The sequence below is a fragment of the Haliotis cracherodii genome, unplaced genomic scaffold (genome assembly GCF_022045235.1).
Source record: "Haliotis cracherodii isolate W230 unplaced genomic scaffold, xgHalCrac1.p SCAF_8, whole genome shotgun sequence".
Taxonomy (NCBI): domain Eukaryota; kingdom Metazoa; phylum Mollusca; class Gastropoda; order Lepetellida; family Haliotidae; genus Haliotis; species Haliotis cracherodii.
This window is the reverse complement of record NW_027266341.1, coordinates 34,674,116-34,694,941: the sequence shown is the minus strand read 5'-3', so window position 1 is coordinate 34,694,941 and position 20,826 is coordinate 34,674,116. Positions and strand designations below refer to the sequence as shown.

Here is a 20,826-nt window from a genome sequence, read left to right as displayed (position 1 = left end):
AACTTTTCTGCATCCACAAGACCTGTATAATACGTTACCAATTCTGAATCATTTTTCACATAAAAAAATGTTAAATCAGGAAGTTTGACTTGAGTGGCTTGATTGCGAAAGACTTTTTTATTTTCAGTCTCAGTCTCAGTCATGGAAGAGGATGTTTTCACAGGATTCAAACACTGGAAAATTACATCGTCAGTTTGAGTAGACATGCTTCTGACTTAAACCATTTCTGTTTGCGATGATCCATATCTTATGCAACTGATATCGTCTTCACACACAGCCTCACAGTAGTCATGCAGCATAATTGATGCAACGTCATAGGATCTGTCAAAACAATAAATAGCTTTTCATCACATTAAATAAATAGTTTTTTCCGATATTTTTGGGTTAAAGGAATTAAAATTAATAAAAAATAAATTAACATAAATCTGTTAATACAAAAGCTAATATAAGAAGTGTATTATCAAGTTTATTGGGTCAATGGTCTATTATATCTTATGCTCTATATACATATTTTATGCTCTTTATATTTTATTGTTCTGTAAGTAAGAGAGACTACACCATAATTTTTATATTTTGTCTCATTAAGCATAACTTTTCATAATAATCAACAAGTTCAAAACAGAAAAAAACTTCTGTTCCCGCTGTACCTGTCCCCTTGACTGAATGTTGTGGAATGATGTTCAATTTCATCAGTCTGAGGAGTCCCTCCATGTATCTGCATAGTCACTTTGGGAGATTCAGGGTCACAGGCCTGCTTGAATGGGCTTTCATTTGGCTTGGGGGTATCAACAAAGTCAGCATCAGACACCTGCAACAAATTATCAAGAGACACTAAGACATTTTTTTTCTATTTATTCAAACAAATAAGATGAAAGAGATGATACATAGAATTTTAAGATAAAGACAACTTGTAACGTTTTTGTTTGTTTTAACATTTTAAGTTTTAATCATAGCACTTTTTCACAATCACATAACATTCACAAACGATAAAACACATTACATACACCAACAATTATTATAGCATAAATCTTATAAGAATTAACATAACTCACTGTGCAAGTACTGTAGTTTTTCTTCGGAAAAATCGATGGAACATCATGCCCTATGCCTGGACCGTTACCACCCACGAAATGTTCAGAGCATATTTCCGTGTGCTTGGTCACTGTGAGGTCTTTTCTCACTAACCGAAGTCGCCTTATCCACGCTTGTCGTAGGGACTTGCTTACTGGAATGACGTGTAGAGATACTATTCTTTCACCGACTATCTTTCCCCTAAAATTGCTACAAATACAGCAGTATTGCTTCCCCATTTTGACAGCTTCGAAGCAGCGCGCTGTTTTCGACGGAAGTTGACAGTACTCGGCGGAAGTTCATCCAACCAATTGAAGAGTTCCAACTCAAGACGGATAACTCTCATTGAACTTAAATTTACGGAAAGTCGAATACTTTACGACATGAGGGATAATTCACGATCACGAAGCTGCCATTATTATCAAAACAATGATATGCACAGATCCAAATTAACCGGAAATGACTGAAACTGTGTCGGATCCCTTCCCAATTCCCTGGAAAACCCTCGGAGAAATCAAAGTGTTAAACATATAGAATCAGTTGTCAGTAAGACAGGCAAGGGTCAAATCAGTGTTTTGCGAGTAGTTGTGAGACAGCGAGAGTAAATAAGGGCCACAGAAAACAGTTTCAATAATCATAAGAAATCTATTCTAAAAGCACAGTCCATTGTCAGACTATGTCATAAGCAAGTGTTAATGAATCACTATCAAATAGGCGTTCCGAAAAAGGTGAGCGTATTCTGCCCCACCTGTTGCAGCCGTCATAAACACAAGCAAAGGTAAGTCAATAGTTTTTGTTCACACACAAGACCATATGGTCCAAGTCAAAATTAGGAATTGCACCAGACATAATTTTTGTCACTTATGTGTCAAATTTACAATTGTCCTTCACATGTACCATAAAAAGTTTTGAAAGATTTACTGAGACCTGTAATGTTGCAACTCTGATGAAACGACTTTTGTGCAAGAGTCGTATGACGCTCTTTGAAATTGCGTAGGAAAAGCATGCCCGGTTGTACAATTACTTCAGCGTCTATTCGACATCGTTTTTTAATCACATTTAGACGATCCCCCAGCTTAGCAACTAACGGCTTATTGCACGTTTTCGGTGACAACAATTTTGAAAGCTCACATGTCGTGTACTTTGTAGTCAATGCATTTCAACGGATGTAAACTTTCTTGTACGACAGCATAAAACACTCATCTGCTATTTCCTTCAAAGCTTGTTGTTGCAAATAAGCTTTTAAGTTGCTTTGGTAGGGTATTTGAGAAACGAATCAGCTCATGTTATCTCATGCTTTTTAAGGTATAGTTTCTTCCGCGATGCTGCTGTTGCATATATGCCACGAGGAGCTGAATGAAATGGAATAAAGACACTTTGAGACACAAACAGACTGATCTATAAAAATTAGTTTTCGATGAACAGACATTGTCGCAACTTTAAAAAAGTAAAAAGTGAACAGCACAACTGTGAACATCGTATGATTCCTAGTCAGATTAGATACCTGTGTCGGATAATAAAATACACAGTTAAACAGTAAACTATAAACACACAGTGAGTAATAGGTTCAACATAATCATGTTTGCCACCAGAGAAAACCATTCTTTTACTTACTTCCTTTCATTCATTCAAAGCCAGATTACAACATAGATGCTTACAAAATACCATCAGGGTAAACAATATAGATGGAGGCGCCATCTGCTGACAGTTAGATGCAGGAAATGGTTGCCGTTAACATTGTAATTATTTGGGGTAACCTTGTTTGAAGATGAGAGGTGTGTTCCAGTTTAGAGCACGTGACAGTAAACACAAGGATAACCTGTGTGGAAGAACGGTGTTTTTCAAATGTGCCTTCAGTCCAATTCTGCCCACAGTAAAATCATGAAATGGTACGGTCTGATGCTCAGAAAGTGATGCATGGGTGAACATGACTGTTACCTTTTTCACCTGTGATTGGAGATAAACTGGTCCACGCTGAGATCCCCCAACCCCTCCCGGCTGGCTACGGCACTGAAAACCATAACACATATGAAAGTCACGGATATATTATATTTATAATATAACAAAGAAGAAAAATAGTTTTGGCAATACTTTTACATTCAATCAGTTAAATAAGTTTTTGTCCAAATTTGATCAGGTGACCAGCGGCATTAATGAACTGCATGGGTGTCTTCTTCCGGAGTCGAGATTGTCCTTCAGTCGAATTAACCCTTTCTCCATTTCAATTAAATTATACCACAGGTATGACCAACATTCCCACCGTAATATAATCACAGGGCGGTCAAATCTTCAATCATTTTGTGACACATAGAAGCATATCTATTTTCTGTGATCATACGTACGTACCAGCTCTGTCTTGTTTGTTTGTCTAGTTGGTGTTTAACGCCAAACTCAGCTATATTCCAGCGTTATGACAGCTTGTTAATTAAAGTCACACTCGGCGATAATCCATCTATAAATAATTCAGTCATTGACACTATAAGCATCGATCTACGCAATTGGTACCCGATGACATGCATCAACCAAGTCAGCGAGCCTCTTACGACAAGCATGGGTTGCTGAAGACCAATTATTAGCCGGATCTTCCGAGTCTGTAAGAGGTCGCACATGACCATTTTCTGGCTTTCTGACAGAATCCAAATATACACACATCGTGATGATTAACATTACTGCATGCAATTGTAGTTACAGGCATAACATTGTGGCATCGGTAGGACATAAAGAGTTAACACATAATTTACATTTTGTTTTCGATCATATGGAATTACTTGTAAATGAAAATATCATGACGTCAATATTATGTTTTTGTATAACTACATCCGTTGCTAATACCTTTTTGACAGTACAGGAATAAAGAAGTAATCTTAACATCAAGGTAATGGGAATAATAGCTGTCAAGTGTGGAATTAAAGCACAACGCAAAATCAACAATAGGCTTATGTCCAGTGTTGTCTAGGATGTGCTAATATCAAACAGCATACTGAACATTTGAATGAAATAAAATACATGTTTGGTTTAAAAAGTCGTAAAAGGTTACATTTACAATGGTTTCAAAACACTGATTCGACTTCACATTTCATGTGAGCATTACTGCGATTCTTGTTATTGACTCTGAGGGCATATGTTTTAATTAATAATCAGGAATATATACTAATGGCTCGGATTGCTAGGAAATCAGCACATCACATACCGACAGGCAGACAGACATTTTGTGGAAGAAATTTTTGTATGTATTTGTTTTAATTTCATTTTAGGTTTCTCATATATCTATTATATATAACTAGTTGTCAGGTTCAGTCGGCTATAACAAAGTGTATCTGACCTGTTTTACCAACTAATTGCCCCATGGCCAGAAGCTTCATATGCTGATGGGCCAAGCTAACTGAATGTTTTAGAAAACTTTGTGATGTACAGATTCAGATGTGATACATGCGAATAATTGAAAATAAAAAAGTGTGTGTTACTTTGCTCAATATATTAACTGTTGAATTGTGTTTAGTCTATGTATTATTTATTCAGATCAGTGACTATGGTGTTACTATAAGTGTGGCAGTGGGTATCCACACCCTTGTATCAACGTCAGTGTATGTGTATGTATATTGCATTGATTCTATTTGTCTGAGACTAAAGATGTAATCTAAATGTTATGATCACATTCAATGTAAAATCATTAATTGCTGTCTTAAAGTATTATATATGTATACACAGAATGTGTACGCGTTATGTACTTATTTTGTGTATATATTATATAGCCAACATAAAAGTTATCTCCCTTGAATGTCAGTATTGTGCAGGATGTTTGTTATGTTTTAATGGATGACTGATATGTAATACCAAGTTCGAATACTTGTGATAAGCCTATGCTATGTATGTAGCGTTGATGATAATGTTGTACCTATTATTTATTTTGAAATTATATGTTTCAGGGTGTCTTATATCTGTGATCTGTGATCTTTGATCTCCTAATACAAGGCATCGTAATATAGACGTCGTAGCGTGTGTTTGTTCACTGTATGACGAGACAAACACTAAACTGCTACATTGGCAGACTGGCAGACAGGCAGACTGGCAGACAGGCAGACTGGCAGACAGGCAGACAGGCAGACAGACATACAGACGTTCTATTCGGTATTTAAAGCCGCATGGCCCTTTGTAAGTTGTCATTTCAGTTTCATTTGTTTAGAGTGAGTGAGTTGGGTTTAACGCCGCTTTTAACAGTATTCCAGTTATATCACGGCGTGTCAGCTTAATGTGGGAGGAAAGCCCGAAGTGATGCAGGTCTCAGACGTTTACAGCTTCGGTGATACCCACGAGCACAAGTATGGTGCTGACAAACCTAGAAACATAATTGGGGCGAACTGGGATTCGAACCCACAATCATAGGTTTCTGGCGTGCCTAAGGGACGCAACTCTGCACAGCGAATCGCGGCGCCTTAGACGACTGGGCCACCCGTGCCCCCTTCTTTGTTTAGACATGATATATGATATATAAAACTATCTGACAGATAATGTGTTTCACCAATATGGCTAGTGAACTTACAACAGCAGTTATTAACATCATTAACATCTTGTTTGTATGCACATTATTAAACTTTGGAATACTTTTTCTCTGAGATGTTCATACTACTAAAAAATGAAATTTATCCTCATTCTCTCCCAAATGCCGTTTATTACAGCTCTCCCATTAAAACTTCTCTTCTTTCACATCTACGTTTAAAAATACGTTGAAATTGAGTAATGACAATTTGAATTTACGTAAAGCCCTTACAAGAGATTTATCCTTCCACATACGTATATACTTCTCTGGTTCTATAGGCGACTTTCTGACATTCCTTGAAGCATTATCCATTTGCGGATTTACTGCTACACGGATTCATACAGTTTGCGCATCAGTTTTCGATTCATACATCAATGAACCGAAGAAATACACAGCCAAACGAAAACATGTGTTATCAACAATGTATTTATAAAAAAATAATCATATAAATCAAAGCAGACAAAAATGACGAGAATGATTCTTTTTTTTAATTTGTATCGTGCCTCAGTTTAATGTAATCAGTCTATTTTGCTGTCGTCCGGGTATACACGTATACAACTTCATACGAGGAATTGGGGAAAGGTTTAAAAGCCTAACTATGAAGGACTGCGATGGAGTTGGTTGCCGATCTTTTTACAACATATATACTCCCTCAGAGTCATTCCTTAGAATTAAGTTCGACAACGAAAACATGTGTTATCTACAATATATTAATAAAAAATAATTATATAACTCAAAGCAGACAAAAATGACGAGATTGATAAACATTCTAGGCGTAGGAATACATACTGTGTAGGAATACATATCAGGTAATTGTTTAATGTGTGTACACAACTTGACACGCCCACGAATCAAAACAACGTTCATAGAACCTGTCGATCAAGGCAAGAGGCGAGAAGAACTGCAACAGTCAGACCGTAACGAACCGGAAAAAAATATGTCCGGGAGAAGGCTGTTGTTTCAAATGACATTGTCAGTAACCTCCAGATTCAAACATTAGTTCCCTGAGAACGGGAAGACACATTTGGAAAAATGCGGGTTGAAAATGAAACCAGAAGACATGAACTTTGTTGAACCAAGGGGAGCGGACAAAAAACAGGCGCGCGAGCCTGCACGTTTGTTGTTTCATTCCTTCTCGGCCTTAGCTAAAAAAAGGGTAATGGATATACATGAATTTCGGCAAATGTCCTGTGCGTGACCGTCAGACGATACACGTGAGCAGAAAAGGAATTCCCTCGACTGTAATATTCGGATTCCCCGACATTCAGAAGTTATACAAGTAGTCTGCATTGGTGGGCGTGGATTAATCTTTTACATTATATATATGTATGTATGTATGTATGTATGTATGTATGTATGTATGTATGTATGTATGTATGTATGTATGTATGTAGCCCCCTACCAGTAGAAGTAGTAGTAGCAGCAGCAGCAGTAGTAGTGGATGGTTGTTTGTTTTGTTTTGTTTAACGCCGCACTCAGCACTCAGCAATATTCCATCTAAATGACGGCTGGATGTAAATAATCAAGTCTGGACCACACAATCCAGTCATTAATATCATGAGTATCGTTCCATGCAGTTGGCATACGATGACATACAGCAAGTCAGCGAGCATGACAACCGATCTCGTTAGTCGCCTCAGGCATGGGTTGCTGAAGACCTATTCTAACCCGGATCTTCAAGGCTCATTATTGGATGTAGTAGTAGTAGTAGTAGTAGTATTTTGTGCGAGAATTGCGGTCGCGCGGCTCTGGTCCACCTCGAACTATTATTTTACGCAGACCTGTAGACGATTCAGAATTTGCCATGAATTACGTCAATAAGTTTTCGTATTGTTTTGTTCACGAGTAACCAAACTGTTCCAACACAAATATTGATAGGAAAACATGGACATTGTCATCGTGACAAATCATAAGATGTGATGTTTGTTTGTTTGTTTGTTGTTTAGTGCCGCACTCAGCAATATTCCAGCTATACTTGCATATGTCCCTGCGCTATCCAGGGAGTTAAGGCGACAGAACATTTCGAAGAAGTTCCCTCAAGCAGTATCTGTCAGAATGTATAGCTGCAGCCCACTATCAGGAGTACTTACTTTATCGTATCTTGTATAATTTATGTCTCATATTAAGTATATTTGTACTATTCTGGTCACATGTCCTTGTCTTGACATGTGATACCCTTGTTATATGCTGATATGACATTCATTCCAGATTTTAATGACAGGTAGGAAAACGCCGTTTGCTACTGGTTGTTGATATTCGATGTACATGTACGTGTATTTTAAGAATATTCAATTTGAACAATTCTTGTGCACCATGCTTTTCACTCCGATGGGAGGAATAGGTCCCTAAGGGTCCCATGAACAGAATGACATCATGAAAAGAGTGACATAATGAACAGAGTGACATCATGAACAAAGTGACATCATGAACAGAGTGACATCATGAACATAGTGACATCATGCACAGTGACATCATGAACAACGTGACATCATGAGCAAAGTGACATCATGAACAGAGTGACATGGACAGTTACATCATGAACAGAGTGGCATGAACAGTGACATCATGAACAGTGACATCATGAACAGAGTGACATCATGAACAGTGACATGAACAGAGTGACATCATGAACAGAGTGACATGAACAGAGTGACATCATGAACAGTGACATCATGAACAGAGTGACATGATCAGTGACATCATGAACAGTGACATCATTAACAGAGTGAGATCATGACCAGTGACATCATGAATGGTTACATCATGAACAGAGTGACATGAACATTGACACGAACAGTGACATCATGAACAGAGTGATATTATGAACAGCGTGACATTATGAACAGAGTGACATCATGAACAGAGTGACATCATGAACAGAGTCACTTGCCTCAGTAGACACCACATGATTTATAACATCTGTGTCCATGCTACAGGACTGCAAACATTAATGTTAGCGGGAATCGGGGAGTGACACGTGGCAGTCTCTTGGGGAGGTCATAATTAGAAGAATGATACACATATTTGGGGAGATTCATATATTCATTAAAATGGTCAGTTTATAATAAATATACAGAGATTTGTCATGCTATCTTTTATGGGGAGTGTCATGAAAACACTGTACAAGGCTTTATCCAAAAACATAACGGGCAATAGGTCCAGGGAGGGTATCATTTTTCAGAACATTAGTTCCTCAAAAACCTCTGACTCCACACTAAAATTATCATAAAAACGCTACAAAACACTTTCCATATCCAATAGGAATCTCTGCATAAAGCAGAGTCGATAGTACAATTGCAAAACCCCTGGAAAACCAGGGGTACATTGCAAAACCCCTGGAGTTCACAACCGGTCCCTTAGTTACAAGTTACTATACTTATTTAATTATTATTTACCATCGTACCGGAAAGGCATGGGACATTGTTCATCATCCCTTGTCTGACTTCTATAGATGGCGATGTGAAATAACAAAGAAAGCAAACATATGTCCTCTTGGAATCAGTTATTGGAACACGTACACATTCGACAAAGACAGTCACTGCAGGTATATCCATGATAGAATACGTTCTCCACGAACCATGCAAAGCAAAGTGATACAAATAAAAGAATGTGTATACGTGCAAATTTCGAGCTAAACTGTACCAAATAAATTGTTGGAATGACCATTACTGACAAATTATGAGATATTACATTAAACCAGTCCTGTTCATGACAGTTAGTCTCTGCGTTTCATAACTTCCATTGGATCTACACGTTATCTCACTAGTTACATGCAGTTTATACCATGCTTACATTTCGTTTAGTCGTATCGTCTATTGGATGAGTAATAGGTCATTAGGAGAACAGCCTAGATTCTATTCAGCCTATAATAGAATCCTTTCTATGGGGTTCCTGAAGTGTAAAACTATATGGGTTTTTCTTTATCAGGCACCGATGGAAAAGATAAACCATGCGGTTAATGGTGTCATACAGTGTATATGTGAGTAATCAAGTGTGATTATTAACTATGCGCGAGGAAGTGTATATTGTATATTTAACTTTTTTTCAATCAGAATATTTGTTTTTCAAATGACAGCCGTTATTATCTCTACGCACTGACAATTCCAGTATCCTCCACAATGTTGCTCTCGCAGCAAACTTGATAGACTGCACAACCAAAGGGCCTACGTTGCCATGAATATAGCTGTGATAAATATGTTTTGTAGAACGTTATAGCGTAATTTCAAGCAGTTCAATAATGCCTAACAACTTTTGATTTAAAGGTATTGCATTTAATTCATTCAAAATACATGCACAAAACACGCACGCACATCCCCACACGTGGGGTACAATGTACAAGTAGTTACTAATATACCTGTAATGTAAATGTCAGGGCTATTTCAATACCTTTCTCGCTGGAGCAGTCCTAATGACTAAATGTGTAACATATCGTGCATTCACAAAGGGAAGACATTTAAAAAGATGACAAAACAAGCTCTGTCTGTTACTCATGATGTGCACTCTGTTTCAATAGAGAACACAAGAGATACTTCATTCTTTATTTTAATTTGTATCTTGCCTCAGTTTAATGTAATCAGTCTATTTTCCTGTCGTGCGGGTATACACTTATACAACTTCATACGAGGAATTGGGGAAAGGTTTAAAAGCCTAACTATGAGGCCTGCGATTGAGTTGGTTGCCGATCTGTTTTCAACATACTCTCCGAGGTCCACGCATTTCTGCCGACAGTTCTTTCTTTGTGAAAAGGTGGATATCTAACGGTGCAACAGTCATGCATTGCAGCCACGACGACCACTGCACAGCTACATTGTAAAGGTGCAACAACGACGTTTAGCATTATATTCCAACGCAGTTACTTTGAGCAGATTAGCGTCATATGCACAATTACTGGTATAATCACTGTTTGATAGTGATTCATAAACACATGTTCATGATATAATTGGAATCGTACAATCGACTCGAGATTTGTTATGAATATCATAAGGGTTGTGTCACTTTTATTCAAACAGCCAGTAAGCATGGGAAGCATTGTACTTAATACATACAAACCGTTAAGTGTTTACCACAATTCGTAAAAAAATGTTTATTCGTGGCAAACCGAGAGGCCATAGACCCAAAGTAAGACATAATTACAAGGTATGCATGTTTCTTCAAACTGACAAATGCATGATGCATATACAATGCAACATTTTGTAATAATGTAACATTTGAGGTTGACATGAATATGCAAAACAAATTGACATGCCGATAAGATGCACATTTCTGTTGAATATTTTTGTTTTAATTGAAGCTAGAATTTACAAACAGTTATAAAATGATACTTATTTTCTGCAAGATTAAGTTACAAGATGTACATGTGCATATGTTGGTAGTCTTTTGAAGAATATCTTTATAGATCTTTAGATCATAATTACCGGCTCTGGATTGAGGTAGAGAGACTTGAATCGATCCTTCGCAGTTAGTCTCAAAACTTTTCAGCCACTCCTCGTATGTCCATATCAATCGAATTGTCTGGTTGATGACATATTCAGCTGTGCATATCCATGTCCACAGCATACCTTCTCAGGACTGCACGTACAGTGTACCTGACATGTCTCTTGTATCGTAGACTCTCTGAGATCAGGTTTCACTTCAGTTAGGCCAGAGTCGTCTAACTCAGACAGTTCAAATCTAAATTCAAAGTAATGGGGAAAATATTCAAAACGATTTCCTTTAAGACAATTATCGCTCTGAAGTTTAAATTAGTTTTATCGTTCTTAAATTATCAAATGAATAACAGCATCGGATATAACTGTACGAGCAATCAGCACTAAGGGCAAGTTTCTGTGTAGATGTTGTTTCTATCATGATAAATATGAACATGAGTCAGGCACAGACAATGACTAGGCATTATGAACATTATTTACCTAACATTTGACGGCGTGCAGTAAGGTGAAACATGTTATGCAAAAAGTTCTTTCTGTTTCAGCCTTTAGAAGTAACGTAAAGGCAATATACATTTACATCACAGAAACCTGTCCATAATTGAGGCTTGGAAAAAGTGGTTTGTGGAAATAGGGCTGTTTATGTAATTATTCCCTCCGGATACTATTTCATTATACGGTTCAATTATATGAGAGCAAATTGGATACACACACTCATTAAAGTTATTTAATGTGTAGTCAGTGCAAATGGGGGAGAGGGTGTTTTTGTGTATGTTGTTTTGAAATCAGATTCCCCATAAGTAATCAGAAGTTGTCGATACACGGGAAAACCTTTGCCATCAATGAATAACAGAAGAGTCGATTTAGAGAAATCCATCCGATATATATACACCCTATCCAGAATAATTCATCAAATTATGTCCTGGAAGATTTAGAAATGATCATGAGTTATTGAATTATTACATTCAAAGTTGGCCTACTGAACTTCCTTTTATGAAAGTATATAATTTGATTTGAAAACAATCCATTTGTAAAAGTGATTCGACATTGATTAGAGATATGTATGCTTATCCTCTTAAAAAGCGCATGGATGTTTTGTTTCTTTTGATTGATTGTTTAGGTAATGTCAAATAGTTATGTCATTTTATATAATTTGTGATGCGAAGACCACATCAAGTAATAAAAAAACTTAAACGAGCAAATGTTATAGTTTGTTGGTTTCAAAAGTTAATTCCTTCAACATCAACGCATTTCATTTGTCAATACTTGCTGTTACTACTCAGTGAGTGAGTGTTTTAACGACGCTTTGAACAGTATTACAGTTATATAATGGCATGCAAGCTTAATGTAGGAGGAAAGCCTGAAGTGATGCAGATCTCAGACAATTACCACTTTGGTGAAACCCACCAGCACGGGTATGAAGATGACAAACCTACATGTAGAAACCTAATCGGGGCGAAACTTGATTCAATCCCAAGATCATAGGTTTCTGACATGCCCAGGGACGTGACTGGTCCACCAGCGCTCCCAACTACTCAGTGCACGAATATCAGTTTTGATACTAAAAATGTGGACGTCAGGCAGCTTAGACGAATCAATACAGTCATATCAACAAGAAATGCCACTGTTACTGTAATAGAAAACGCACAATAGAATAAAGGTGAATGTAAATATGCCTTGATATTAGTCATATCCGCCCGTAATTGTTCAACAAATAAAACTGCCAATTCTGGTCACACATGCACAAATATTGGCTTCATCCAACGAAAGGTTACATCGGACTGTTAAGTGGGTGTACATATACACAGGCATAGTCCCAAATCTTACCACCAAGATAGATATATCACCATCGTAGACAAGCGTTTAATAATGCAGATCTCTAGCAGCGCCACGCCATCTGACTACGATTAGAAGCAGGAAACGGTTTCCGTTGCCATTTCAATGATTTTGATTAACCATGGTGTATCAGCAGCTATCGTGAAGATGAGAGGTTTGGACGTCTTTGGGCCACGTGGCTGTCGCGTCGTGGGTCCCGGCGAGAGGTTTGCAGTAAACATAATGGTAAACATGTGGGAGTAATGCCGTCGAGTCGAAGATAGCAGCTTCTTGATTATACTACAGGCCTAACTAAGATTCCCACAGAAATGGAATTACATGACGCTAAAAGCTTCAGTCATTTTGTGACGTGTAGAGCCATATCAATTTGCTTTGAGCACACGTAACAAGCTTTGTTACGTATTTCGATGTAGGGATCAAGACCACTTAAATACATGTATGTAATATTGTGGCTGTGATAATTAGCGGGATTTACTTGAGTGTTGATAGGTGGTACCGCGTGTGGTTGATATACAGTGCAAACCCTCATGGTTTATTCTCCCTGCAGTGTTTTCTTATGAATAAACAACGACCACGAGTCGTATATTTCTGATATGTAAGCACGCCGCGAATAGCTGTAATGTTGCTGATGCGGCGTAAGGTCCATTGCATGAACACATTTATTATCTCCAAGATAGTCTGGAAAAGACAAAATGGTGTAGTTGACATGATATGTCATAGACAGGCTGGAATCAAGTTGAACTCCCAAGTTTCTGCCTACAGGTGAAAATGGAATATCTGATTACCCGACAGAGAGATATTTGGCAGGAAACTTGTGAAGTTTCCATGTTCCTTTGTCCCAGTTTGCTGTTGGAACCAGCAACTTGTCTCTCTCTCCCCCCCCCTCCCCCCCCCCCCCCACACACACACACAAACACCACACAACACAACACCACACCACACCACACCACACTACACCACACCACACCACACAACACAACACCATACCACACAACACCACACCACACCACACCACACCACACCACACCACACACACACACACACACTAGATACATGTACATAATAACAGTGTTGCGAGTGTATCTGAACACATCAACATCCGGTTTAGAAGTAGCACGTTATTTACTTTTCCTAAAACGTTTTGCCAAAGGCTGGAGCTGCTGGATAATAATTGCTCGAATGAAAGGTAAAGTTGACTATTGGATAACTGAAATCACCTCCTGGTCATACACTGAATAAAAGGCTCATGGTGAAATAAGCTCTCTTCCTCCTCAGCAAATATAGTAAATAAACATGTTTTAACGAATTGTGATTCTGGTCCGTGGAACATGATGATAGTGAGTGAGTGAGCTGGGTTTAACGCCGCTTTTAACAGTATTCCAGTCACATCAAGGCGTGTCAGCTTAATGTGGAAGGAAAGCCCGAAGTGATGCAGGTCTCAGACGTTTACCACTTCGGTGAAACCGACGAGCGCGGGTAAGGTGCTGACAAACCTAGAAACATAATCGGGGCGAACCGGGATTCGAACCCACAACCAAAGGTTTCTGGCTTGCTCAAGGGACGCAACTCATGATAGACATGACATGAAACATGTCACATCGCAGAAATTATCTATCAACCAGGGAATTATCCAGTGCTTCCATTACATAATGCTAATGCTTATGGAAATTGTTTCATGCATTTAATTACAACTCAGGTAAGTGGCAGATCTTAAGCCACCACACGCAAAAAAACCGCTGCAGAGTACGCTTAAATAAAAACATAGAGAAAACCCAATAATCTTATTTTTGGTCATGTCATGTTTAAAAACGCAATGCATATTGTTACTTAATGAAGTACAGGATACGCATGGCATCAAGCGAGTATTCCCTTTAGATTGAATGCACTGTTTTTTGCAGGCGCATTTAAGTGACAAGTGCGTATTGGTAAAGAGTTATATGTCCACTTCAGAATTAACCGGATAATTCCAAAAGAATTGAGTGTACCGTAATAGAGATACATTAAAATAGAAAGATACACGAAAACTAATAATTTAAACAATGTTAGTAATAGACTATATAAATACCACTAGTGTTGAGTGATACACTGATCGTTATGCATTATTATGGACTATATTTCGGTCGTTTGTAGTTTGATTGTTGGTAGCAGTAATGGTTCAAGTTGATTGCCACAGTATTTGGTTTCCTTCATTTCGTCATAATAGTACTAGCGTTGTTTGATTGTAATATTTACATCAACAACACATACGTCCAGGTATTTGCAGGTAACACAAACACAAGTGAGCATTTCATAATGTTTTGCTTTAGCTGTTGCGAGATGAGGTCAGTTTTCATAACAAATATGTGACAAGCAATCACCAAGCGCAAACACGACATTTATTGTATTCATTCACAACGTCAACACGATCTAATTTTCTCCTTGACGCTAATAAGACCTAATTTACTACTTGGAGCTAAAATTAACTTACCATCTTGCTGAATAACATCATAACATGAACTAACTTTCATCTTTACGCCAACACGCACTAACTTTCAGCTCGAGGATAACATCAATTAAGTTTCAGCTTAAAGCTCATAAGAACTACTTTTCACCTTGAAGCTAACAACAATTAATTTCCATCTTGAAGCTTAAAATAACTAATTTCCATATTGAAGCTGACAAGAACTAATTTCCATCTTGAAGGTAACATTAACTAATTTTCATCTCATAGCTAACAAGGACTAATTTGCATTTTGAAGCTGACTAGGACTAATTTCCATCTTGAAGCTAACAATAACTTATTTCCACCTTGAAGTTTACAATAACGAATTTCCATATTGAAGCTAACAAGAACTAATGTCCATCCTGGGGCAAACAAAAACTAATTTCCATCTTGAAGCTAACCAGAACTAGTTTTCATCTTGAAGCTAACAAGAACTTATTTTCATCTTACAGCTTACAATAACGAATTTCCATCTTCAAGCTTACAATGACTAATTTCTATCATGAAAGTAACAATAACTAATTTTCATCTTATAGCTAACAAGAACTAATTTTCATCTTGAAGCTAACTAGAATAAATCGCCATCTTGAAGTTAATGTGAACCAAATTCATCCTGAAGCTAATGCAACCTAGGTTGTTGTTTTTTAAATTAAACACGACCTTGCGTTCTTTTTAAAAAAAACACAACATAACTCTCTTCTTGAAGCTAAAAATTCACCTTGAAGCTAACATGAATCAACTTTCATCTTGAACTAGCTTTTCTTTCTTGAAGCTAATACGGCCATGAGGCTCTTTTTGAAGATAACAGGATATCACGCTCTTCTTGAAGCTGTTACAACTAGCGTTCTTGAGGTTCTTGAAGTTTAGACTAACTTTCTTCCTTCAGCAAAGTCGAACTTATCTTCTCAATGAAGTCGACATGAAAGTCTTATCTTGAATCATTAACTTACTGTCTCTTATTCGTGGAGGGCGGTCGGGTAGCCTCGTGATTAAAGCGTTCGCTCGTCACGCCGAAGACCCGGGTTCGATTCCCGAAATGGGTACAATGTGTGAAGCCCATTTCTGGTGTCCCCCGCCGTGATATTGCTGGAATATTGCTAAAAGCGGCGTAAAACCATACTCACTCACTCACTCTTATTCGTGTATATACATGTATACTGTAAACGTATGTCCTTACAAAATCCTATCCATCTATATTCTGTACTATTTTGTGACATTTTTTACCTAAAGATGTTTGTGTTTTGAACAAAAGTAATGAGGAAATGTCTTGTATTTTCATTTCTCATTAATGATGTCCATTATACGGCATCATCCTAGTATTGGATGTTTGAGTGTGAAATAATCGTTAACACACTGTTATCCAAATCGTTATATTGATCAAATTGCATTATCTATCAATAACTGTAGATGTTTACCGTTGTTTATTGTCCTTTTAAATATGGATAACAGAACTTTCCAAGCCATTCGACCAGAGATGTTAACAACTGTCCCAATTCCAACGGACTTGTTTACGATATAGATACTAGGTTTAATTTCCACCAAAACTTTTGACATTGGCACCTGCACCATTCTATATAATTGTGGAAACAATGGATCATTTCCTAGAGTCTGAACTGGACATGAATTATCATAAGAAAATCGTGACATTAATGATCTCAAAATAATTGGAACCAAATCGATACATGTTATTTTTCTTCACAACAGAGCAAATGCATGGTAAACTAAACATGATTGTTATCCTGTGGTATTAACCTGAAATACAGAGTAATTTAGCTGGTAATTTCCGAACAGGAAGTCACATATTATAATATATTAATGAGCAGGGAAATCCTGTAAATCTTTTACATTAGCTATTTGTACCAATGAGGAGGTTTATCGAGGTGCTTATAACGACAAGCTAGGACAATTACTGGAATAATGCTTGTAGGTAGGTTTCTAATGACCCAGTGTTGTGGAGTTGTTCAAGGTCGCGGAATGACGTCATTGCATGTTTATTTAAACAAACCAAAACGATCGGGATCTTTAAAAAAAACCTTATAAACATTGAGATTCTACGAAAAAGTCGCCCCTAAACATGCAGACAGGTGCAGGATGGTGTAGACATAAGTGCAATACATTCTTATGTATCGCGACCTTCACGTACACTATAAGGGCCGATGGTATAGTCAAGTAGTTAAAGCGTCGATTGCTGGTTCGATTCCGTGCATGGGTAAAATCCATTTTTTGGTGTTGCTTGTTTTGTGATATTGCTGGAAGTGGTGAACAACAATATCTAACTGACTCATTCAAGGAAACTGTCATTGAACTATGTATTTGTGTCTGGGAGTACTATAAATAATGCTGTTCAGTTCGTGTTCATTAGAGTTTAATCCCATTTTAGGCCTTTTGGAAATAACCCTCCAAGAATTTTACTTTATCCCGTCTGTGAATTCATCATGTCTTGTACATGAATGTACATTTGGAAAGAGCCATGCTTCTTTAACTCAGACATTTGAGTGTATGTTCCACAGATTAGAGCGGTTTCTGTTTCCATTGCGATTAAGCTATACGAGTGACACAACACAGTTTCGGTTTTGGCTTCAAAGAGAGCATACCGTTATGATGTCTGAAGGGAATTGATTTCGGCGCTCCTTGTGATGATTAGACTACATGCAATCATTGACTGAATTGAAGGGTATGGTCAACGAGACAGATCACAAGACTGATTAGTTAAATCTGCTGTCCTCATAACCTAGTTCTTGTGATAAAGTAATAAGTTCCGAAATCTTTTTGATACAAGCAAAATGAGCATTTCTAACATAAGAATAATACGAGTTCTGACCAAATCATGATATGCCTGGTTGCTAGGGGACTTATTGTAACCTGGTATCCCCACGGTGGTGGTGGGGGGGTTGGGTGGGGGGTGGGATTGGGGTGGAATTGCGATATAAATAGTGATGATTATTGTAATAATGGGTCACTTGAAACCTCAGTGTTCGCGAAACCTCAGTGCTCATTCCTTTTGTCAAACAGCTTTGTGCAGGTACTGCCAATACTTTTAATTTCTATATTTCTGACTATGGTTTCCCAGTTGTCCATCGATGGTGGATCGATGAGGTGGAGATACACATACACCTCTTCGCTGTTGGAAGATATTAAGTAATCTTAGAAGTAATCGAAGAAACTGAGGTTTGACTTGTTGACAAACACTTCTAACTTAAGTAGTCAACATACGTATCATATACGTATACAAAAATAAACAGGCCTAGGATAAATAAACTAGGAGAAGGGAAAAGTTAATGTCCATGGGGATACCCACGACTTGCCTAAATGTGTTCCCCCCAAATGTGACATCTGTTGACAGCTGATTTCTCAAATGTCCAACTGATTCTTCTCATAATTAAATCCTTGCTGATTAGAAAACGTTTGAAATAAGCCTTAATTGTACTGGTGAATTTCAATTAATGCATTATTCTATTTATTTATTTATTCCATTTGATTGTACACCTTCTCTCATTTTGGTTAACAAAATGAAGGAATACACACTTAAACCCATCTGCATTGTACGTAAATTTTCCTCGTCAACCATGTCAAGAATCGCCATTATTAAGTTGGCCAATTCAACAATTATGTCTAACATACAATGACATCATTTGGAAATATCTCCCGCCGCGAACTGACGTCGTGTATTACGACTGACTGACTGAATATGCTTTTAAGCCGCTTTTAGCAATATAACAGCAATATCACGGCGGGGGACACCAGAAATGGGCTTCACACATTGTACCCATGTCGGGAATCGAACCCGGGTCTTCGGCGTGACGAGCGAACGCTTTAACCAGTAGGCTACCCGACCGCCCCCTCGTGTATTACGACACAACCTCAGTGTGGGATGTTCTTAACATAACATGCTTATGTCATAATGGTATAATTACTGCAGTGCAATTTGAACACACATTTGCTCTATTGAGAATGTATGTATTGAGAATGTATGTTTCAGCGACACATTTCGTTGTGTTGCATTTCACAATCATGAGGACAGAAGTACCGAAACTTTTGTCAAACATTCTTATGCCAGATAGAGATATATTATATGAGGATATACGAAAGGTATTAGCTGAAAAGAAAATAAGGTTAATAATGTATGATAATAGAACGAAGCTCCGACTTTCATTGGCCCTTACCCTATGAACTTTCAAGCACTAATTGCAGTGAACTCACATATTGAGCGTATATATATACTAGTATACATGTTAGAACAACAAAAGTTATAAGATAACAAAAAGTGGAAACTTAACAAGGAAAGCCAACAGATAATTGGTGCTGATAGGTTCTTATATGTACATATAAATGCTCTCTGCCTCATATCATTCATTCACGTGAGGAGTAGGCATATACTCCGAACCGTTATTTTCCTCGCATTAAAGAAGTTGACATCCATATATTCGCTTCCCTAACCATATAATATTTGTTACAAACAGTTGTGCTATTAAGACAGCTGTCACGCTCGCGGAATCTTGACAAATCGCACTCGTGAAGAAGTTTCACATTGAGATAATTCGTTTTCCATCCTCCAACTGTCAAATTATCAGGCGTTGATGGGCAGAATACGTCGCCATTTTCCCATGTTTGTCGTATCAAGCACTGAAACTGACTGCACAATGATCGATGAGCATTAAACCAACTTGGGAATGTACTTAATGTCTCCTGTGATCTGTCGTTAACACCCTGAAATTTGATCTCAACGAAAAACTATGTTTTTAATATAAATACCATGTGTTCATTTATTACTGTAGACCTTTCTCCTTCATAATTATCGTATTTATCACTGAACATTTCATAATTATGTACTCTCAAGTCACACCGACAGCATAGAAAATGGTTAACCTGTTCTCGTTTTGTGTTAGAAAGTTGGTCGTTTGAAGCCAATCTGACTTATAGCATCATATGTGTCTGACACCCTTCTAACATTTTTCGCAGTAAGCATTTCGTTATCACCAAATCTAATCAATCAGTGTACAGAGCCTGCATCACACTGTCTCCATTGCGTAGACGAACGGTCTAAGTCATTAACTGAAGCATCTCACTCAGTTCGTGTATGTTAGTGTTTTAATTACATTGTAAAAAATACAAAAAGGGAATGTCAAGGCATCTATTATTTTACCTACCTCCTGGCGACTTTTTTTGGAAGGTATTATATGAATGTTGATGTTGCATGGTGAATGATGCCTTTCTTCATCTTCATGCTTCGTTACTGGGGTCTCAAGAACCCATGAACAGAAAGTAATTGTTTTCATGAGATACTGAATTAATTACGAAACCGCATATTTGCCAAGTACATTCAATATGCGACCGTTGGGAGAAATAAATAGCTTCTTTACTTTCAAAGTACTCTTACATGCGTTGAAAACAATCTGAACACACACAACTTATGTAAATTTTTGCACTGTCAGCAGTATACCTTTGATGTATAAAGGTGACATAGCCAACACACCAGG

The 20,826-nt window shown here is 37.6% G+C and overlaps 1 protein-coding gene across 1 annotated transcript; it reads right to left on the bottom strand.

Moving 5' to 3' along the window:
• Positions 1 to 215: 215 nt before the first annotated feature.
• LOC139450792 (uncharacterized) lies at positions 216 to 1,310 on the bottom strand. The gene is made up of 3 exons (XM_071232633.1): positions 1,053 to 1,310; positions 648 to 808; positions 216 to 321 (listed from the first exon to the last, which is right to left on the bottom strand). The coding sequence occupies exons 1-3, from the start codon at positions 1,308 to 1,310 to the stop codon at positions 216 to 218; spliced, it is 525 nt and encodes a 174-aa protein (XP_071088734.1).
• Between the last annotated feature and the right edge of the window lie 19,516 nt (positions 1,311 to 20,826).